The following is a 22,573-nucleotide window of genomic DNA, read 5'->3' as shown; positions in this document are numbered from 1 at the left end:
CGGTTAATGACAACGCTTCAAATCACTGAAATAACACGTTCCACTTTTTATTGTAGCAAAACGTTTTGAAGACCAAGCTGCTGAGCAGCTCCACATCGAATAAACAAAATCTTGAATTTAACATTAAATCTGCAAAATATAAAGATAACATACATTTTAAAAAAATAATAATACAGTTAAAATCTCACAATGAGGTTTGGTTCATGTCCTAAATAAATTCTTAGTGATTTCATGGTGAATCCTGATTGGTTGATGCAATTTAGGTCAGAATATGTGATGCTCAGGCTCAAACCAACAACAATTTAGGTACATTTATTTATATTTACTATACATTTAGTATTTTAGGTTTAGTTTCTGGTGTAAATATCTTTGTACACTTGAAATAAGAAAACTAAAGTTACTTGCTAAAAAGTAACTTTTTAGCAAGACATAGAAGCTTGTTTTAAGTAAAAAAAATTCCTTGCAACTGCAACCTTTTTATCAATATTAAGGAATTATTCCATTAAAACAAACTCCTATGTTTTGCTAAAAAGTTACTTGCAAGTTAGTTTAGTCTTACTTCAAATGTAGTCAGATATTTGCACTAGAAACTACACTAAAATACTTGGGAATATTTTTGTGTTTTTGTGGCGTAAGCAACGTTTCCTCCAGGTTTATAACAAACCAAACAAAAAATATGTAATAAAATAAATATGTTGTGTAATCAGTAGCTTTCTATTTTGAGGCCAAACCTGAGATACGAAGTAATAACTTTCTTTAAAATCTCAACATTATATGAAATATCTATACATTTTTATAAAAAAAAGAAAGAAAGCAAATTTTATTTATATAAAATAAATGCTTTTGAATCTCAGTCATGCTCGCTTAAAACATTTTTCTGCTTCCTGCCAATTTAATCTACTGACTGAAACTGATCTGAGTTACGGCTGAAATATTAAACTGACTGCTTCTCGATTGGCTGAATCATCAGTGATGTCATACGAAGTTTTAAAAAAAAAAAAAGTCTCAACATCTCATTGGCTGGTACTATGCTGTCAGTTGATTGGCTCATAGCCCGCTCCTGAGGATTCCCGCTTCTTCGCTATGAAGACGAAAACTCCGCCCCCCAGCAGGAGGACGATGGGAATCCCCAGACCAGCCGTTAAGATGCCGATCACCAGCGGGGAGAACGAGTCAATCGGAGGGGAGCCGACGCCCACCAGCATCGTCCTGAGAGAGATGGAATACATCGATTTAACGGCAGACAGATCAGAAACACTAAATAAAAAAACAAATAGATTAACTAACCAGCTGAGGAACATGGTGCTGTTGTAGTAAGGTTCTCCAGCTATGCCGAAGCTAACGTTCATCCCCATGGCTGCTGGGTCGGAGTAAAAAGCTTTAATCAGAGCCGATGAAGCAGACGTCGAGTTCCCGCTCTGCTGCTGTGGATCGGAGTTACGGCACGGCGTTGCGTCCTCCAGGCTCGGACGGGACGTCCGGTACGCCACTGGCTTCCACTGGACGAAACCCAGGATGTCCGAGCCGTTGTTCGGTGAAGACACCCACAGAGACACCTGAAGGAGAGAAACTACACCCGGTTAAAGAACAGCAGAGCCGGTCAGTTTACACCGGAATCCCCGCCTAGTCACGGTTCAGTATTCACGAAGTTTTCTGTGAAATGTGACTCTAAATAATTCAAGATGATTAATTATTTTAAAAGAAAATTTTAAAATGCTAAAAAAAAAAAAAAAAAATGCAGCATGGGAAGGGCAATACTAACAACAGGGTTGCCAGATTTGACTGACAGTCTCCAGCTCAAAAACGTAAAACTCCAAAATGAAAAAATGAACAAATAACCCAAATCTCAACTTCTCATGAAATTCATGTTGATAGAGCCAGATATTGTCTTATATATCTAATTTTGAGTCCCAAATGTCATCGGCTGTGATAATTCACAACATTTTTGGTAGTTTTATTATACTATGACCAGAACCAGATCCCAGTGGGACTGCAAACAACTTGACTCTTTAAACACAATGAGACTTGAGTTTAAAGTCTTTTTTTAAATCATGATGTTGCCATGGGATTTCTGCCTTACAATGTGACATTTGATTAACCAATGACTGATTACTGATCATGTCACCTTCGTCAGATTCTAGAGATTTCAAAATAAGTTAATATGTGCACTAACACAGCATTTTATTACAACTTTTGTGCTTTTCTGCCACACAATGACAACTCAGCCCAAAAGTGGATCTCAAGGGGTTTCCACACCTCATAGTCCAGTAGACTCTGTTCAACTGGAGACCAAAATTGCTACACTACATTGTGTCAAACCAACCAAACCCTTTGAAAAAAACAGTTCACCTCCTCACCTGTGGTGGCGCTGCACCAAGAACTACTGAAAGAAGCTATGTGAAAACCTCTGAAGAAGACTTGAGTACAACTTCTTTCTTCACAAAATGTAAAGAAAAATGGAGGAGCGTCAGATTTTAGCAGTTGTAAGATTTCTATTTTGACTGATTAAAAAAAAAAACATGTCCCATTTCTCCCTCTAGCTCTAAACTCACAAATTTGTTTTTGTTATATTTACCCAGAATGCTCTGTGCTCTAGTCCACTTCCTGCTTTCACATATGCATTCGAACCGCACTAGAATTCACTTCAACCAAACCGAGACCACGAGTTCCAGAGTTTGCTTCTCTAGTTAGAGTTCGATTAGGCATTCACATTCCCCAAACGGATCAAACTTTCTAGATTAAAGATCTAGAGTTTGATTAATGTCAAATTTATTTATGTCGTACTTTAAAAACAGGTTTAAAACTGCACCAAAGTGCTGTACAAAAAATAATCATAGAATAAGTTGAAGAAAAAGATAAATAGTATAAATAAATAATAATACAAAAAATAAAATAAAACATCACAACAGAATAGTTACAGTAGACCATTAAAGCAGGCCATCGTTTCTATATATACTAAATATTAAAAAATTCACATTAACGCTGAATAAAATGGTAAAATATATATAAAATCAAATAATCCAAACAAAGAACTTTAAAATAAAGTTTTGTCACCTGGAATATTGAAGGTGTGTACTCGTCGTCGATGAACTTTCGAACGTCCACTTTGTTCAGTGGATAAGCCCCGCCCACCGCTTCCAGCTCCAACATGAACCTGGACGTATTGGATCGGGGCGGCAGGCCGTTAAGCCACACCTCCAACTGGGAGGAGTTAGCAGAATGGAGGAGGCGGGGCTCAAGGTCAACACGCCCCTCTGAGCCAAACACAGACAACTGGAAAACAAAAAGGTTAGGAAACTTAAGGCAATATGAAAACCCATCTCTGGCACTTATTAAATAAGAATAAAAATACTGCCTCCATCTTATGAATATCACTCAATTTTGAGTCATGACATGACTCAAAATTGTCATTATAGGAAAGACAAGAGGGATGATAAACAGCTACATGAAAATTAGATTATATTTTAATATACCAGAATTATGTCATAAGTATTATTACATTAACAATAATAAGAGTTCAATATTATTTGTGCACCACCATATATTTATGAAAAATTTTCGTGAAAAATATGGAATCATTCTAAGTCAATTTCACGTCACATAATTATGGTATAACTATGATATAATTAAGCCTCTGTATTTCATAATATAAAATACTTAAGCCATAATTATGAGATAATATTTCATAGTACAAGGATCGGGATCAAAACTCATTTATATTTAGAAAATAAGTCAAATTTAAAAGCTATTTATTAGAATATGCGTCATTTCTATGACTTTGTCACAAAGTCATAAAAGCTCTGAATTTTCCCTTAACCATCTAGAGTAATAGTTCAACAACAACAACAACAATAATAATAATAATAATGTTATTGATGATCATTGGTGTGACTGTCCTGGGTTGTCCCAGTGTCCCACCTGCAGGCAAAGCGACCCATTGCCAGGCCGTGGGGGAGACCCGCACAGCGTCGCGGTGGAATCGGACAGGTTCATCCGAGTCCAGATGAAGTCCTTCAGCTCGTAGGCGGGGAAGAAGTTGGATTTCGCCTCGGCCGTGTCGTTTTCATCATCGTACTCCAACAGCTGAGAGAAGAAAAAAAATGGTTTTCCAGTGAACACACAGTCGGGTTTGTTCTACAAGGGTAAAGATTGGTTCTGACCCGGCTAAAGACAACGGCGGTGCTGTACAGGACGCTGCTCTGCGGCTCCACTGTCAGGCTGCCGCTGGTATTACGAGCCAAAAACTCAGGCCAGTTCACCTGAAAAACAAACATTTAGACACATTTAGATACCAGAGGGGTAAAAAAATAAATAGATGAAAGATATGACTTATTCTGGCTTGACATTATTTTTGCTCTTGATTTACGACAAGAGTAAACAAGACACACCTCATATTCCTCATACACCTCATTTTAGTTAGCGAACATTTGCAATATTAAATATTTATTAACATGCTTTCCATGGTCTTAATTAAAAAATAAAGATAAAACATTAATGAATAATTAGTTTCTTACTCACTTTAATGCCAGTCAACTTTTTGATGAGGATTTGTTGGACTTATGTTAAAAGGTGAAACATGCTAACTTTACTAAGCTTTGTGCAGTGATAGAAATAAACTAAGTACTTGTATAACAATCAGATATTTAATACTGTGACCACCCAATAAAATAAGCTAAATTAGCTAATTAATGTATAATAATTGTTTTTTTAAGCTGTTCAGTGCCAATGAATTTTGCCCAAACCTTGACAGTAGAGGAAGAAGAGTTGGTGTGAACGATCAGCAATGTTGGCGCCCCCTGGCTGCAGAACAGGAAGTGCAATGTGTCGTTTCCGCCCACAGCTCTCACGTGAAGGAGCTCACCGCCAGAGGGCGTCGTGTTCGGGTACAACTTCACAGTAAGCTGTAGAACAGAAGAAGAAAACAAATCAGCTATGATCAAACAGCAGCACTGATCATTTCATTAACAGTTTATAGATTACAGTATGTTAAGATTGTTAAAGTCAGTGCAATTATCTCGTCTCTCAGGTCACATGAGTGTTGTTTTTAATTAAATTAAATCAGTATACTGAGTTTCATCCTGCTTTTCCCACACTAATAACATCTAAAAAAAAAAAAACAACAACTAAACAATTATCAAGCAGGTTTTAACGAATCCCATTAAAGAACAGTGAAAGATTTAAGTCTAATTTTCTGTTTAATAAAAACTTTCACTTCCTGTTTCTCGCTGCTGTAATTCAGCCCTTTAAGGCAATTAATTTAAAACATATTCGGGTTTTGATTATTTCATTACCTCTCTTTTGTAAGAATCTCCTCCGATGAACAAACTTTCACACGAACTAAAAACACAACCGACTAAAATCACGAAAACCCGGCCGATCCCTGCAGCCGACATCTTTGTTGTGACCGTTGTGTGGTGAGTCACATGACCGCCTGCTTCACGTCAGCTGACTGCTAGAAGCCCCGCCCAAATCGTCATTACGTCACCTACTGCAGGAAATGGAATCTAAGCAAAAATATTTCAAATGTTCCGTTGTGATAGATTAACTACCGCTGCTATTAGCTAGTCTAACACAGCGGTAGATAGATAAGATAACTCCTGTTAAGTTTTGTAATTTTCTAAATATGTAAAATTCAATTTATCTTCTAAATCAAACTTTTTTTCTTCTTTTTTTTAACACAAACAAATTAGCATAATCTGGTAATAGCATGACTGGAGATATCTTGCTGAAACTACCACAATTTGAAGTGTAGGCTGACTCATTTTATATATTTTTTTAAAGGTTAAATAAAGAAGGAGGAAACATTGAAATACCAAAAATTAAATCTTTGGTGAATTCAAATACTGAGTCCTCAAAGATGCAGTAACTTTTATAAAAATTATTTCACTTATTTGTTGAAATAAAAAATAAGTTAATCACTATGTTGTGAAAATATGGTATAATAATTTGGAAAGAAAAAAAATAAATCAAGCTTATCTGAGTTCTCCCTGGGCTAACTAGAAATAACCAATCAGAACCAGGAGGCGGGTCCTACTGCTGTCAATCACCCAAAAAAGTGGCACCGCTATCCTCTCCTGAAGCTAACATAGCCTGTTGTGAATGCTAAAGCTAGTTAGCATAGTGACAAAGAAGCTCATTTAGCAGCTTATTCATGAGGATGATAGACAGCACCAAGACTCTCCTCTTGGCTCTAATTGGTTGTGTTTGGTTCGGAGCGCTGCATTTGTTCAGACAGCAATAGTAGCTTGACTTCTGATTCACTGTTGTATTTATCTCAGCAGACCTCAGGATTCTTTCTCTCCAGTTTGTTTAGATGCATAAAAGCTTCAGGCGCGAAAAGAACCAACAGAACTCTGGCGAAAATAAACTTTAACATCAGGGGTGCTCAAGTCCAGTCCTCAAGAGGTACCGTCCTGCAACTTTTAGATGCATCCTTACTCCAACAGGCCGGGATCAGACCTGCTAACAAGCCATTCAGTTTATTCAGGTGTGCTGGAGCAGGGAAGCATCTGAAAGTTTCAGGATGGTAGTTCTCCAGGACTGGACTTGAGCTCCCCGGTTTTACATAAACAAAACCAGCAGACAGGTTCAGGTTTCCAAAATTTGTTTTTATTAAGTTTCAGCGAGTCATCTGGTCCCCACACATGCATACATACAGAGTTTAAACACACACATCCACTCACACACACACAGCTGGAGTGACTCCGATGTTCTGGGTCAACACGGATCCAACTGGACCTACTCGGCGCCCTGTCCTCCCATCTGCTCGTCTTTGTCCTTCTTCTTATGACCAGAGACGATGTCGTCGATGCGCAGCAACAAAATGGCCGTCTGTTTATCACAGGAGAGAATGGTAAGAGTTGAGAGTAATGAACACCAGTGGCGGTACTGGTTCTGATCGGGCCGCGGTTCTGACCTCCACTGCAGTCTTGTAGGTCTGGGCCTTCACGGCCAGTGGCTCCCAGATCCCGAGAACGGACATGTCAGACAGGCAGCCAGTTTCTCCGTCAACGCCCCAATTCACACTGTTCTCCAGGGTGTGTTTGGCCTGAAAAAACACGGCGACCTTTAACCCGCTGTGCTCCACAGATTTAAAAAGCAGACGAGTTACCGTATGTTCCAGAATATAGGTCAAAGGTTGTTGTTGTTGTTGTTTTTTTATTTTGGCTGGCCCTGCAACATATTTATGGGTTTTTCCTGTTCATAATGCATTTTCTAACTGATGCACTAAATATTAATTTATACTGACGGACACAAAGGATTAAACATAATCGTTAACTAATTTAGTAATTGATTAATCGCTAATTGGTGTATACAGACTCAAAAAAAGGAAATTTTGTTTTAGAAAAAACAAAACATACTCAAGAGCTGTAATTAAGCCAAAACTGTACAAAAAATATATACATTTTGCATTTAAGATAACAAAAAAGAAATTCTAGTATAAAAAAATCTCAAGTGGTTTAAATGAAAAATCTGCAGAATATGCCAATTTTTAAAATCTGACTAATCGTCACAATAGATTTTCTCAGCTCTAGGGAGGCTATTTATTTGGACTTTTACCCTCAGCGATGTCAGCACTCGGATGGTGGACGCTCCACAGTTCTGGATCAGGGTTCGGGGGATGACCTCCAGCGCCTGGGCCACGGCGCGGTACGGCCACTGCTCCACACCGGTCAGAGCGCGGGAACGCTCCGTCAGATGCTTCGACACAGCCATCTCCACAGCGCCGCCTCCTGGCAGCAGGAACGGCTCGAGCAGCACGTTGCGGCACACCTGCATGGCGTCCTGCAGGTTCCTCTCCACCTCCTGCAGACCGCAGACACAGTTACAAAACGAACCAGTCTGCCAGGCTTATATAACAAGTGGGCTGCCGCTCTCACCGCCAGGATCTCCTTGCTAGCTCCTCTCAGCAGGATGGTGCAGGCTTTCGGGTCTTTGCACTCTGTGATGAAGGTGAAATACTCATCCCCGATCTTCTTCACCTCGAACAGCCCCGCCTTGACGCCGATGTCTTGCTCACGCAGTTCATCTGTCCGGCTGACGATGTGAGCGCCACACGCCCTGATGAAGAAAACATTTAAAAGTGATCTATCATTGTTCCTTAAACAGGTTAGGAAAAAGTCTATGGGCTACACAAAACATGTCCATTACATCTGGTCACGGCCCCCAATTTAACGTTTACGATCGCATGTGAAAATGGCTACAAACAAATATGAAATTATACAAACGTATTACTTTGAAAAGCATCAGTGGAGCCTCCTGCACAACCAACAAGAATGCAAGTAAGTGGTGTCCGTGCATTAAGTCGCCAACAAAACACTTGTCTTTTCCAGCAGCGATTTTACAACAGTAAAACCAGCTGAAAAAAGCCAGAGCTCAGCTTAGGTTGCTAGGTAACAGATGGAATTCTGCTGGGGTTGCTAGGTAACACTGCAGTGCTCATTGAATGTGACTTAACATTTCAAAGGTTTTTGAAACGGCTCGTTTTCCAGTCACCAAAAAACATGAACTCATTACCAAAAACCGCCTGGGTGGTGTTTTATTTTTTTTTAAGCGCCTGGTCTGCTTTTAGACACAGTTGAGGCCCAAATAGAGGCATAAAAAAACATAAATTTTGCATCATTACGTCCACTTCCTTCTGAAAGTTTTCATTTCATTTTTAACTGCTTTTCATCCTGGAGATATGATCATCTTATTGACTTCAGACGCCGTGGAAAAGCAGAAAGCATACCGCAGCGTACCTGGCAATGCGGTTGTTGTCAGTCTTCCTCACACGGCGGATGGCGGTGATGTTCGCCTTCACCAGGTAGTGCTGAGCCAGATCTGAGAGAGAAAAAAAAAACGTGAAGACACCAGAGGAGCAAAAACGAAGCCACATGTTCAGGTGTGATGGGTTTTAGTACCTGAGACGCCTTTCTCAGTGAAGACCAGATCTGGCTTGAGGCGGATGATGTCCTCACAGATCTGCTGGATGTACTCTTCCTCCATCTTTAGGATCCTGGCAAAGTCTTCCTCCTTGGTGATCTCGATGTCAGTCTGCAGGAAGCCATATGAAATTATTTTCATATAAATGAGTTCAGAAAAAGAACAGTTTCGAAATGCTTTAGATCCATTTCGTTGTGGAATGGTGCAACAGCTTTTTATGTATTTTCACGGATCTGCTACTGATTACATTATATAGTCAATTTGTCAAAGTTATTGGAGTTTTTTTTGGGGGGGGGGTGAAGATAAAACAAGATAGCATTTTTAAAAAAGAAGTTGCACAATAATTAGCATTTTGTAGGCCGATTTTATCCATTTGCCTTTGGAAAATATGGATTCTTTTTCACTAATGCACTCTACAACAAAATCGAAGGGACAACCAGGTTACTTTTTTTTTAGTGCCATGATTTTACAAAATCATAGTTTCAAGTAATACTAGAATATGTAACATCAGTCAGGACCGGACTGTTTCGGAAGTCCAGTGGAAGTCGACTCTCATCCAGGCCATCAAAGATGAACAGAACCTGGAGGTGTTCAAAGCTGCACATTTCTTTAGTTGTCGTATGACAGGGGTGTTCAAAGTCAGTCCTGGAGGGCCGGCATCCTGCAGGTTTTAGTTCTCTCCCTGGTTTAACGCACCTGGATCAAATGATGGCTTGTCAGAAGACCTAAGAAGAACACTAACATGCTGAAAAGGTTGTTGCTACCACCAGGGAGAGAACTAAAGCGTGCAGGATGCCGGCCCTCAAGGACCGATTTTGAACACCCCTGTCGTATGAGAATGATATAGTAACAAAAAATAATCTAGTTAAGCTTTCTTCTCATTAAAACTACTTTTTTTTTAATAAGATATTTTTCTGGTATGATTGGATCTTTTTTATGCTATTACAACTACTGTATATTCCTGTAATTAAACAAAACCTCTCATAGCTTGTCATTTGTATTATTTTTTTATTTATTTTATTTTATTTATTTATTTTTTTTCAGAAAAGAGCGAGGGGGGAAAAATCAATTAAAATGTCTGGTTATAAATGTTTACCTGGCTCTCGCCTTTCTTGTACTCCAGAGAACAATCGAGCAGGATGATGCGAGGGTTTTTGATCATCCGTCTCATCCTGGGGTGAGTCACGTCTTTGTTGATCATCACGCCCTTCAGCACACAGGAGTCCTCGATGATCCCACCTGGAACCTGAACGCACCACAGGAATTAGAACAAGATGTAGCTTTAAAGCAGCTAAAAACAAACTGCAGTTATTCTGAAAATGCTCCTCTAGTGATCTGTTACAAAGTATTCAAATTAAGATGTTAAAAAACAAAAACTAACTGTAAGCACAATAGTTCAGTATTTTTGAATTGGATTGAATTTTCTACACCTCTAAACCTCCTGGTGTTTTTACAGGCTGAGTGAATCCTGGCGGTCTCACCTTCTCCACCTTGGCGTACTTCTTGATGTCAATCTCTTTGCGTCCGTTCTCCTCCAGCTCGACGGTCCGAACGGCGTCCAGCGCGATGCTGCAGGCCAATTCTGACCAGCGGCTCAGAGCTTTGGTGTTGATGGCCGAATGAATGATCTTCAGCATCATGGAGCGATCTGACGTGTCCACTGGGGTGCTGCAGGAGGAGAGACAGAGGGTTGGTGATCTGCTTAAAGGTCACCTATTTTGCTTCCTTGAACAGGTTGGCTATACAAAACATGTTTGTTACAATTTTTGCATGAAACCATTCCTAGATAATGAAATTTTAGTCTTGTCAGATCTGTTTTAGGGCATCTTTTCCCTTTAAATCTAATCTGCTGCTGGCCACGCTCCCCAACTCAACACTTGCACTCAAATATGGAAATGGCTGGGGAAAAATGCTCAATTATATAACCATACATCTTTGAAAAGCATGAGTAGAGCCTCCTGCACAACCAACAAGAATGCAACAACTTATGACTGGTAGATAACACATGTCTTTTCCAGCAGCCATTGTACAGCACATGCTTGTCATGATAAATTCTGCTGAACAGTAAATTGTCCCAGAAGTTATTGTAATAAATTATAATATTGTTGTTTTGAGACCATTTTCAATTAATATAATGGCATAATAATGTAAGAACACATTCTCAAAGATCAATAACTTTAAATTCTAATGAACATTTAACGCTGGAGCTGGAAGACATTTTAAATATCCAAAATAAATAGACAAAAACAACAGATACAACAATAAAATGAATTATAAAATTGTCCTTCAAAAGAAGTGCCAGCTGAGACCAACCATCAGAGTGAAAACTTTTTTCATCCAGTTTTTAGTAGCAAGAGAAAGAGAAAAAAACTAATCATACAAATGGAAATTATAGAGTTTGTTTTAATTTATCGTGTGATTAATTGATTTATTGTGACAGGTCTACACATACAGCAGTAAAAGCAGCTGACCAAAGTAGCTGATTATGTGTAGACGTTCTGGAGCTCTGGTTAGGTTGCTAAGTAACAGGCAGAACTCCACTGGGGTTGCTAGGCAACGGCACAGTGGCCCTGGAATGTGATTTAACAGTCTGGAGGTTTTTGAAACAACTCATTTTCCAGTCACCTAAAAACATATTACCAAAAAATTACTGTTTTTTTTTTTTTAAAGCATTTGTTTTTGGAAGCAGGAGAGATCCAAATGCCTTACAAAAATATGCAATTTGCATACCAGGTGCCCCCTTGTCCTAAAGATTTAATTTTATTTTTGGCTGGTTTCCTGCTAGAGTTGTGACTGAGAAAAGCTGGTGTCTACCTGACTTCCTTCAGGGTTTCCAGCATGTCCTCCAGAGCCTGCCTGTAGGCGCTGATGATCACCGTCGGATGCATCTGCTGCTCCAGAAACTGCTCAGCGACGGCCAACATCTCTCCAGCTGGGACACAAAGAAAAATCATTGATCAAATCACATCTGTTTTTCTTTATTAATATTATTGTTTTAAAGCGATATTCTGTGGATTTAAAGAATCTAAATCCTTACCCAGAATGATGACTGAGGTGGTGCCGTCTCCCACCTCTTCATCCTGCGTGCGGCTGATCTCAATCATAGACTTGGCTGCAGGGTGCTGCACCTGAATCTGTTACCACAGAGATTGATGTTAGGAAGAAAACAAAGCCAAACATCCATGTTGGACATTTCCAATCTGTCCAAGCTGAGGAAGTCATCAGTGACCCTGACCTCTCTGAGGATGGCGTTCCCGTCATTCGTCATGACGATTCCTCCTGTGGGGTCAAGTAACATCTGGGAGGAAGAACATGGAAGATTACTGACCACTGCAGAGAATGGATGTGATGATGATGTTGGAGCACACTCACCTTCATCATGGCCCGCGGGCCGAGGCAGGTTCTGATCACATCTGCAATGGTCTGAAATAAACTGGGACGTTAAAGACAGAACCACAAACCAGAACCATCATGACATTCAGATCTGTAGTGAACAGATTCACCAGCTGCGTTTCCATCACAAATGTAAGCAAAACTTTGTCAATATTCCACTAATGTAAAAAAAAACAAAACACAAATTTGCAGTTGCAGTGTTTTGATTAAATAAGAAACGCAAATAAAATCACATGTGAAAATGTTTGTTGACACAGTGCCATCATCTGACTACTACTTCCTGTTGTCTTCTTCTTTGTTGTTTGCGCCAGTGGCAACATCCGGTTGTTGATCATGTGACCAGTGTGATGCATAATGTTTTTCCATTGAAGTTTTGTGAAAAAAAAAAAAAAAAAAAATTCAACTTAGCACCAAAATATTTAATAGAGAAACAAGGTGTTTTTTTTGGTTTTTTTAGAAATTTCCGTGGTTCCGTTAAGTGAATTTATTTTGAAATGTCAAATTGCACAATTACATGGTCAATGGAAACGCAGCTAGCGTCTGACCTTTAAGAAGCAGCTTGATGTTTTAGGAGAAATATTTAGTAGAAATCCACAACACTGTGGTTCAAACTGACCTTTGCAGCGTTGATGTTTCCTGTCTGGACTTTACGTCCCGACTCTCTCTTCACGTTCTGATCTGGAGGGAGAAAACAAACAGAGATATTAACAAGCCTGGATGATGTGGCATCAGGAAGAAAAAAGTTAATTTAAGATTAAGGTGAGTAGTTAAGACTTTAGCAAGGTTTCTGCAGGTTTTACCAATTTAAATTTAAGACTTTTAAAGACTTATGGATGAAATTTAAGACTTGGTAAGACTGGTGCTTGACCACCATATTTTAAATTCACTAACCCTCCCACTTCAGTGCTAATAGTTGTAGCTGCACTAAACTTATGATATATGCATTAAAGCTAATTAGGTACCATGGGTAATTAGCTGTACAGCTAGTAAGCGGTAGCCTTTACCGTCTCAATGTCTGTAGACTCAATCTTATGCCTGACAGAAATGTCCCACAAGAAAATAAAACCAAATAGAATATACATGATTAGTTAGTGTCACCATAAAAAATATAATGGTTATGATCAAAGTACATAAGGCCAACTTACTTTAAAAAGTAAAAAAAAACTTAAGACATTTTAAGGCCTTGATTTTAGCTACATGAATTAAAAGTTATTTTAATTATGTGCAGTCACCCTGCTTTAAGGACAAAACAAAGTATTAATTTTCACATAACAGCAGAAAAATAAAACATGAAATCTTGAATATTGATGAAAAGCAATATTCTGCCAGATACTGCATTCAAGAGGTCATACAATTACGATTTTGCTCTGATTACTATAATTTGATATGGTTAATCAATCTTTCTCATCATCACAAAGTCTTCACAACAATTTTCCGCTGTGTTTCGGTCACTTAAATCCTAAGAGAACAGGATGTCAGTCCTATCCATTTTATTAATAAAGGACATAATTTTTTTATTGCTGTATAGTAGGGGCATATAGAAACAAGACAATAGTAAAATAAAAAGACTAAAAGTAGAATAAAACATTCTAAAAATACTACAGAATTATAAAATAGAAAACACACCAATGGTCAGTTTGTTGGATTGGCCAGCAGAGTAAAAAGGTATTGTGTGAATGATTCTAATAAATATTAGATAACATAAATGTAATAACCAAAGATATATTAATTTAACAACAATAGGATTTATTGTAGCTTTTCTGTGTCAAATTAAAAGCATTTAGATTGTGCAATATGTTCTGGTTTCACATTTTTGTGCAAATGGAAACTGCCTGGTATTTATATTAAAGTAAAATTCAACTGTCTCGTTTTTTTCCACTTTCTATTTTTGATTTGATACTAAAATTGAAAAACTGAAAAAAACAAGTGTTTTTTAAAATCAAAAACAAATTGGAGAATAGAAAATGTACTTATTCATTGCTGGCTGTCGATTGAAGATGGTAATAAATGATACAAGTATACTTCCTATATTAATCAAATAAAAAAAAAACATCTATTCAGTAAAGTAGCTAAAATATTATACACCAGTATATCAAAACAATGCTTTTCCTAATAATATAAAATAGCTTGGTTGCATTAAATAAAATACCCAACACAACCCAGTACAATACTGCTTAGACGTTTCCTAAACCAGTCAAATTTCTTACACATATTAACAACATACCAAAAACAAAAATTATAACCGTGTTTAGAGCTCAATGTTTAGTACAAATGCATCCAAAGACGTGTATGTCTGTCAGTTTTCAGCCTTACAGGCACATGTTCATGCTGAGTAACGGTGACAGTTAGCTCGATTTAGCTTAGCCTAACCTAGCATCTCCCTCACGCTTTTCTTCGCCTCTAAGCTAAAGATGCTAACACCGGCTGGGTGGAGACGTTCAGTCTGGTGATGGTCGTGTAACTGGAGCTAACGATGCTAACTCTAACCCGCACTGAGGAAGTGGCGCCGTGATGCGAATAGCACCAGCCTGGTTAGCACATGCTGCTGCTTAGCCGCTTTGTGCTTCAGCCGCTCCGCTCTGAGTGTTAACGCCAACAAAATGAGCGGAACCAGAACACCAGGCGAACAATACTTCTAACCGAAATAATAAAAACTTAACTTTAGGTGAATTTCAGTACTTACTGAGCACTAAAACCTGCTGGCCGATCATTTTTGACAACGTGCACCGGACAGCAGCCGCCTGGAAGGTTCTGGGAGGTACGGCGAGAGGGAGGGTCCGAAAGGGTGGACCCAAAATCTGACCAATCAGCGACGAGAATTAATTTGATTGACACATTAATCTACCAATAGAGTGAATGAAATAAATTTCGCACGCAATCCGCCTTTTAAGGAGAAAATTTGTATGAGGCCCCTTACAAATTGTATTAAGCTGTTCTTGTTTTTCAATATATATACTTTTAAAAATGTTTTTGAAGTAATAAAGATATTAACATTATTTTTGACACCACTACACACACATTTGTCCCGGTAAATTAATGTTTTAAGACTATGTTTATGGGTTTGCAGCGTTAATAAATCAGTCTTTTATTGTTGAGGGTTATTATTGTACGTTGAAGTATAGAAAATAAAGGGAGGAACAACAATACATTTAACCTAGACTTATTTTCACATTTAATAATAACAAAAATTTTAAAACAGATTTTCATACGCCATCACTCATTTAAGAAGTACACAAGCTCTTATTTAAACAGCCAGATGTGAGTTAACAGTTTATTAAACAGTCCCAGCAGAGATTACAGAGTAAAAAGGCTCAGAGCGGAGTTCAGGATCAGTATCATCACATCTGTTAGTTTGTCAAGAAGCTTAAAGTCTCTCGTAAAATATAAATAAATACATCAAAGCACCATATACAAATTGTACACATGATAAATAAATAAATATAGCATCCAGCTTGGGTTAAAATACAAAAAATAAACCCAATGCATATGTGATGGCTTCAAAAATAAATAAATACATAAATAAATCTAGTGAGGCAACATAAGAAGTTATTTTGGGCATAAAGAAAGAAATGTGGGCAGACTCGGTTCTGTGGAGGTTCACACTGATTCTACATCAGGTCCGTCAGAGAGAGCAGAACTAACTTTGTCCCTTTGTTTCTCACTGACATCGTGATTTATTCTTTCTCGGTTAAGATCGACGGGTAAACAAATGTCACAGTTCCTCCTTAAACCCGGGCAGCACCAGATTGTGACTCGCTTCTTGTTTCAGGAACTTCAAGAAGTCCTTCAGCTCCCGAGCTCCCTGGAAAAAAAGCAGGAGACGTCATCTAACCTCATGAGACGACCCGCTGCACCTGAGAGAACCGAACCTGGACCGGCTGAGAGTTACCTGGTATCGAACAGGATCATCTTTTTTACCCACTGGAGCAAAATAAATGGTTGGAAAGCTGGAAAGAGGGGAAAACAGCATAAAATAAAGATCTACTGAAAGTTTTCTTAACGTCTTAAATCTATTTCACTTTACAAACTCAAACTTCAATGGATTTAACTGACATTTTATGACAGAGAAGCAAATTTGTGCTGATTTTAATTTGTCATACCATTAATCTATGAATTCCTTATTGTGACAGATTAATTAATGATAAATAAGAATAAAAATGAGAAACTTTTGAAAAGTTGCGAGGAACAGAATCCATGAGTCTGGTTGTTACGTAATAAAACGTGTAAAAGTTGATCTAGGATAAAAAGTGAAATCTCACCCCTGGACATCGTATCCCAGCGGGACGTCGTTATTGACGGCGTTCATCTTGGCAACGACGACGTTTGGATCAGAATACAGCTGAGAAAACAGAGGAAGATTATAAATGCTGTCATCATAGCAGCTGAATAAAGATGCAATTTTACCGGAAGAATTCTTAAAATTACGAGAAACTTTTTTTTAATATTGAATAATAATTTTTTTTGTTATTTTTTATGTTAGAGTTCTCATAAAAATGTTTCATTCTCCAAATATTAGGACTTTATCCTGGAAATATTAAGACTTTATTCTTGTAACATTGTCATTAGCCTTTTATTTATTTGGACCTGAATTCAAAGTCCAAATAAATTAAAGCTGTTCAACATGCTTGTCAAACAAGATGGCCGCCCTCAGCCTGATGACATCACCCTGAACTATGGAAATCCATTGATGGAAATAAAACTCTTGATTTTCCAAATATTAAATCCTCAAAAATTCAACCAATTGATAAAATCGATTGACTGCCCAGCCCTAGTTGGAGGTGTAGTTTGTTCCTAATGAAACGATGAGTTTGCTGCAGCTAAATCCGTTTTGTTTTACGCCTTAAATGCGACAAAAAACCCAAATCTTGTACCGTTTCCGCCAGCTCCCTGTAAACCGGTTCCAACTTCTTGCAGTGTGGACACGACGGAGAGTAAAACTGGATCAGAACATCTTTATTTGGATCGTTAACGATGTCATCAAACGACTCGGCAACCACCACCTGCAGAAGACAAGCAGAGGTCAGAGGTCACAGCAGAACCTCCACGGGTCATTCCATCAATCATTTAAAGGACTTCCAGTGTTAAATGTTCATTAGAATTTAAAGTTTATTGAGTTTTGAGAAAGTTTTCTTGCATTATTCTACCATTACTTGAAAATGGCCTCAAAACAACAATATTATCGTTTATCGCGATAAAGTCTGGGACAATTTATCGTCCGGCGACAGGCTCAGGGTCTTTCTTACTTTACAATCTAAGAAAATGCAGGAAAAAAAGTGGATTTTGTTGCATTTTCCTGCTGAGTGAACGAACACAGCCTTACTGTCCATCTCACCTTCACAGGAGCGGCGTTCTTCTCCGGTACCGGTTCTGATCGGATGTAACGCTTCAGACGACCTGCAAAGTAATCCTCCAGGAACCGCTCCAGCGACTGGCCGTCCCTCCTGAAACGCACGCCGTCAGGTTGGGTAACCAGAAGGCGACCAGACGCGTTTGGCTCTACGCCGACGCAGCAGCACGCGGCCCTAGTCGGCCATGTTACCTACGTGAACTCCTCCCTCATGGTGTACTTATGGCCCAGTTTGGTCCGAATGGTGACAAACGGCAGCTCGCCGCCATCCGCGGTCCCCAGGCCGTAGTCGTCTTCCAGCTCCGCCTGGAAGTCCCTCTTATTGGCTACTGAGAAGATTAGGCCACGCCCACTGTATTTGGAGGCAACCTTCATCACCCTGGCAACAAGCATGAAGAGGAGAGAGATGAACACTTCTTTCTACAAGGCAGAAAACTCATTTTTATTTTGGGCCATAGCGTTCTTAAAGGGCCGGTTGCACCAGAATCTATTGATAAAACCCAGTAAAGTGTCGACACATCAATAAGAAGTTGTTTGCTTCAGTATTCAGCGTTTATTAAAATGAAATAATATCCAACATCTTTTCACGCTGACCAGTCAAAACTGGATTTGATGACCGTTTTCATGGTAAGTTAAAATATTTGTAAGAGTTGATCAAATCAGGATCCAATAATCGATCAGAGAGGAATCAATATGTCCAATAATCCATCAGAGCATCCAACCATCCCTCCATCCATCCATTAAAGTATCCAACCACCCAACCTACCATCCATCCATCCATGCAACCATCAATCCATCCATCCATTCCTCCATCATCCCTCCATGCATCCCTCCAACCATCCATATTAGTTCGCTTCACCTGACCAGTTGTTGGATCTTTGTTTTCAGAGGAAATGTAAATATTGCTCCCTGAACAGTTGATCTGTCTTTCACTGATCAAACTGCTGAAGCTCCAGACATGACAGTTCTGATCGTCTGCTGAGCCATAAGTACATAACCATTTAAAAACTTGACACTGAAATGCTTCAGATGAAGGAATCAAAAACCATTGCTTGTTTGAGCATTAAAAAACTTTGCAGAAAGACTCTGTAGCCTGCATGCAAAGACAGAAACCCAGAAATAAATCCGTCTTGTGTGACGGTGTGTCACCTGTTCCTCCAGTAGTTTGACCCTCGGACGTTGTGATGGTAGTCCAAGTCGTAGTACGCAGTCAGCAAGTCATGAACCCGGAGGCGGTCTCTGTTCTCCATAGTCATGTGAGGACAGAGACCATAGCTGTGCACAGAAAAACAGAGAATAAAACCAAGTAAAAAAAAACAGATTTATCTGCGAAGTGGAAAAAGTCCCACATGTTGTCTCTGATGAAGCGTCTCAGAGAGCTGATGGTCAGATAATCCGTGAAGACAACGACACTGTCCTCAAAGGCGTTGGCCAGTCTGGGAGGTCTGAAGAGCAAAACGCTCCTGGAAAAAACAAAGAAAAGTAAAGAAAAAGCCGCAAAATTATTTAATTCTGAAAACTGTTCTCAACATGTGTAAATCTGCAAAAACACAAAATCTTACCAAGTATTTCTGGTGTAGTTTCTAGTGAAAATATCTTTGTACACTTGAATTGAGACCAAACAAACCTATAAGTAACTTTTTAGAAAAACAGTTTGTTTTATGTAAATACTGCTTTGAAATGTCTTGTTGTAAGGAGGGTAGCGTACTTGAAAATTGTAGTTAACATATTTTTCTTCAAGTAAAAGTAAACATTAACCATCCTAGAAATTACTCACGAAAGAGTATAAAAGTATTTGGTAAAAAAGCGACTCTGGTAATAATTAACTGATCCAAACGTCAATTATTTAATATTAAAAATTACATAATAAGATAGACCAAAATACAGCTATGTGGAAATTTTGGTATTTTAAAGACCAAAATGAAAATAATTAATATAAATAACATAGTTACAAAAAAATCAGGAAAAATCAATTTGTCTCAAACTCAGATTATTTCAATAAAAACGTATAAAACTTCATCAAAAACTGCCAGAGTGTGTCTGGTGATTTTCTGGTTAAATCAAGTTTTTGTTCTTTGTTTAGTAAATTTACTCACAGTGGGTAGAGAATCCAGAAATTTACATAAGTAAAAGTAAAAAGTACAGTGTAGTAAAAATACTCCTAAAAGTACTTATTTTCATAAATGTTATTCAATTAAATGTAACTGAATAAATGTAACTAGTTACTACCCAACTCTGACTAAATAATTTGTTATTAAATATAACAAGCTCCTAAATCTTCCCAAAAAGTTACTTGTAAGCTGGTAAACTTGAAAAACAAAACAAAATGAAGATATTGGCACTAGAAACTGGACCAAAGATGCTTGGTAAGACTTTGTGTTTCTCAGTGTTTGTGTCTGAAAACTCACTCGGTTTGGGTTTGCTCCTCGGCGACCTGCAGGTCAGTGATGTGAGCAAACCTGAACTGTTCCCTCAACAGACCGGCCGCCTTCAAGAACTCATCCAGACGCGGCGCATCGGTACCTGAGAAAACACCTGGAGAACAAAAACACATGACTATATAAGAGAGCGACAGCGCCACCAGGCGGACCCAGCCCAAAAGGACAGGCGGTATCATACCGACAATGCTGGCATCATAGTTGTTGACAAAGTTCTGGAGGTCTTCTTTACTCTTTAGGTGGAGTGAGTCTGGACCGGTCTGCTTCGTCATGTAGTTGTAGATCCCACCTGAACAAACATATCAACACAAATCAGTGTTTTTAACTCTTTTTCCAACAGAACTTTTATTGGGTTTTCAAAAATCTTCCAATGCTACAGAAAAAAACATTCCCTCTCATTGAAGTAAATGTCAAGTGCAAATAAATTGTCTTTCCTAGCAAGCCACTTATTTATGAGATGTATAGACAATGCATGAGAAAAGAGAAAAAACAAAACCCAACAACAATCAAAACAACAAATGGTTCTCTATTTTTTCAAGGATTAGTCCAAATTATTTTACTATTGTGTGTTTCAAAAAATACAAACTCAAGTATGCAGTTCACACAGAACAAAGAGAAGTTTACAAAGAAAGAAGGTTATTTTAGGACACTACAGAGGATCACTAGTAACTAAAAGTAGTAAACAAAAGGAGCCCAAAGTTTTGAAATAGTGATAGATTCCCCTTATACTGCAAGTAATCTTTTTCATTAGGAGAGTTGTGGATACTTCATTAATCCAGTTAATGAATTTTGGTTTACTGGTACTCTTAATCTCTTTGCATAAATATATTAATGTATATATTTATTTTATTATTATTAGAACCTTGAAACAAAGTCTGTCTAAATCCATTGGAGTGACTATTTTTCTGGACATATGATGTCTATCAGGATATAAATCTAGAATGAACAGCTGGTTTTATACCTAGTACAGCCTCTAGTTTTTAAATTTTAAATCGGTTTTTCTTGTTTTATGTTTTTACTTGCAGAGCGAGGCCCATCATACGGAGCAGAGTCCTTCCCAGACCTGAAGATCTTCAGAGTCGGATATCCAGTGACGCCAAAACGACCACAGGTCTCAGAGTTAGCAGTGCAGTCCACCTGGCAGCCAGAGGGAAATGAGTCAAACCTCTATTTTTCTCTGTTTGTGATGATAACATCAACAGCAATAGAAACAATATTAACAAACCTTTGCTAACTGAACGATTCCTTTCAGTCGACCCGCTGCTTTTTCAAACTCTGGAGCCAGTTTCTTACAGTGGCCGCACCTGAGAGACAAAAGAAATGAGACAAAAGACGAGAGGTAAACAAGTATGGAGTCAACCTTGATTGGAGGTGTGTACTGCTCTCTGTCTAGGCTCAAATCAGTCTCTGATCCCACTGAATCCAACAAAGGTTTTCCAGAATTTTACACACTGGAACAAGACCAGAACATCATGGAGGATGGATGAACTGAAGATGGTTGGTTGGATAAATGGACTGAAGATGATCGGCTGATTGGATGGATGGATGGATGGATGGATGGATGGATGGATGGGCAGAAGAGGGATGGTTGGATGAATGGATAGATGGACTGAATATAGAGGGAGGGATGAATAGGTGAATGGACAGATAGATGGGTGGATAGACTGAACGATTGATGGGAGCCGGATGGATGAACAAAACAAAAGAATTAGTAGCTGACAGCTTTATAAAAAACGTTTAATATCTGCCCCAAAACGCAATAGACATTTAACATGGATGTTTAGTTTCAAAGATTAGTCGCAATATTCTTGTAGCTAGATGGTAGGCAGAGTATTTAATCGTATGCAACTTTAAAATCCAGATATTCTGAAGTGGAATTAATGAGAAAATCCAAGGAACCTGCAGCGGCATACGGTACAAATCAAACCCACTGCCTGGATGTCCGGAGCGAGGAGAAACGGTTACCATGGAGCGTAGAACTTCACCAGCAAGGTCTCGTGCTCCGTTGCCAGGTAGTCGAAGTCCGCGTCCCCGAGCTCGAGCACGTCTCTGCGCGCGCACAGGGCGGTTGGACACAGAGACACAAGCGCCAGCGAGACAGCGGACAGGACGGGGATGACGGGCGTCATAAGGAAGACAGAGCGGGACCGAAATGTGACGGGAAAAATAAACAAACACGAAGGAAATTGAGCTGTCACTGAGCGAGGAAGACTGTCGCTACATTTAGCATTAAGCTACCTCGAAATACAGACATTTCCGGTCACACCTAGCAAAATAATAGCTGACGGTTTAACAATGATTTCTTATTTTTATCTCTCGACGCCATCTCTTTAAAAAGAGGTACCCGGTACTCAACATTTGTACTAATTTTACATAAAATGATTCCAAATAATACTCCTTAATTTGCAAATCAAAGTAACAGCTTTTAATTTGAAGTATAAATAGCTTTCGATAGCTTCCTCTGTAAGAT

The 22,573-nt window shown here is 38.7% G+C and overlaps 3 protein-coding genes across 3 annotated transcripts; all 3 read right to left on the bottom strand.

Annotated features, from left to right (window-relative positions):
• Window positions 1-687: 687 nt before the first annotated feature.
• On the bottom strand, window positions 688-5,445 carry glmp (glycosylated lysosomal membrane protein). Its single transcript, XM_032581371.1, has 7 exons — window positions 5,292-5,445; window positions 4,743-4,901; window positions 4,161-4,259; window positions 3,919-4,083; window positions 3,055-3,273; window positions 1,288-1,556; window positions 688-1,209 (listed from the first exon to the last, which is right to left on the bottom strand). Exons 1-7 carry the CDS (start codon window positions 5,391-5,393, stop codon window positions 1,035-1,037), a joined length of 1,188 nt encoding a protein of 395 aa, XP_032437262.1. The 5' UTR covers window positions 5,394-5,445; the 3' UTR covers window positions 688-1,034.
• Window positions 5,446-6,587: 1,142 nt separating this feature from the next.
• Window positions 6,588-15,125, bottom strand: cct3 (chaperonin containing TCP1, subunit 3 (gamma)). The gene is made up of 14 exons (XM_032581369.1): window positions 15,002-15,125; window positions 12,935-12,996; window positions 12,298-12,348; window positions 12,161-12,223; window positions 11,963-12,059; window positions 11,740-11,857; window positions 10,407-10,593; window positions 10,022-10,171; window positions 8,904-9,036; window positions 8,742-8,823; window positions 7,881-8,061; window positions 7,561-7,806; window positions 6,917-7,048; window positions 6,588-6,831 (listed from the first exon to the last, which is right to left on the bottom strand). The coding sequence occupies exons 1-14, from the start codon at window positions 15,027-15,029 to the stop codon at window positions 6,739-6,741; spliced, it is 1,623 nt and encodes a 540-aa protein (XP_032437260.1). The 5' UTR covers window positions 15,030-15,125; the 3' UTR covers window positions 6,588-6,738.
• Window positions 15,126-15,473: 348 nt separating this feature from the next.
• On the bottom strand, window positions 15,474-22,352 carry pdia8 (protein disulfide isomerase family A, member 8). The gene is made up of 13 exons (XM_032581370.1): window positions 22,069-22,352; window positions 21,329-21,407; window positions 21,123-21,240; window positions 20,285-20,392; window positions 20,074-20,200; window positions 19,015-19,128; window positions 18,815-18,940; window positions 17,862-18,044; window positions 17,651-17,759; window positions 17,190-17,318; window positions 16,578-16,657; window positions 16,208-16,265; window positions 15,474-16,120 (listed from the first exon to the last, which is right to left on the bottom strand). The coding sequence occupies exons 1-13, from the start codon at window positions 22,230-22,232 to the stop codon at window positions 16,031-16,033; spliced, it is 1,485 nt and encodes a 494-aa protein (XP_032437261.1). The 5' UTR covers window positions 22,233-22,352; the 3' UTR covers window positions 15,474-16,030.
• Window positions 22,353-22,573: the final 221 nt, after the last annotated feature.

Source organism: Xiphophorus hellerii, chromosome 13 (assembly GCF_003331165.1).
Source record: "Xiphophorus hellerii strain 12219 chromosome 13, Xiphophorus_hellerii-4.1, whole genome shotgun sequence".
Classification (NCBI taxonomy): domain Eukaryota; kingdom Metazoa; phylum Chordata; class Actinopteri; order Cyprinodontiformes; family Poeciliidae; genus Xiphophorus; species Xiphophorus hellerii.
This window is presented reverse-complemented; position numbering and strand designations above follow the sequence as displayed.

Excerpts from the sequence above, each read along its gene's own strand:
- glmp (XM_032581371.1), bottom strand. The coding sequence starts at position 5,393 with ATGTCGGCTGCAGGGATCGGCCGGGTTTTCGTGATTTTAGTCGGTTGT. Across the intron at positions 4,260-4,742 it reads CTTCTTCCTCTACTGTCAAG|GTGAACTGGCCTGAGTTTTT; the intron begins GTTTGGGCAAAA and ends TTTGTTTTTCAG. Across the intron at positions 1,210-1,287 it reads AGCACCATGTTCCTCAGCTG|GACGATGCTGGTGGGCGTCG; the intron begins GTTAGTTAATCT and ends CATCTCTCTCAG.
- cct3 (XM_032581369.1), bottom strand. The coding sequence starts at position 15,029 with ATGATCGGCCAGCAGGTTTTAGTGCTCA. Across the intron at positions 12,060-12,160 it reads GGAACGCCATCCTCAGAGAG|ATTCAGGTGCAGCACCCTGC; the intron begins GTCAGGGTCACT and ends CTGTGGTAACAG. Across the intron at positions 10,172-10,406 it reads AGTACGCCAAGGTGGAGAAG|GTTCCAGGTGGGATCATCGA; the intron begins GTGAGACCGCCA and ends TGGTGCGTTCAG.
- pdia8 (XM_032581370.1), bottom strand. The coding sequence starts at position 22,232 with ATGACGCCCGTCATCCCCGTCCTGTCCGCTGTCTCGCTGGCGCTTGTG. Across the intron at positions 17,760-17,861 it reads ACCATGAGGGAGGAGTTCAC|GAGGGACGGCCAGTCGCTGG; the intron begins GTAGGTAACATG and ends CGTGCGTTTCAG. Across the intron at positions 16,121-16,207 it reads ATGATCCTGTTCGATACCAG|GGAGCTCGGGAGCTGAAGGA; the intron begins GTAACTCTCAGC and ends CTTTTTTTCCAG.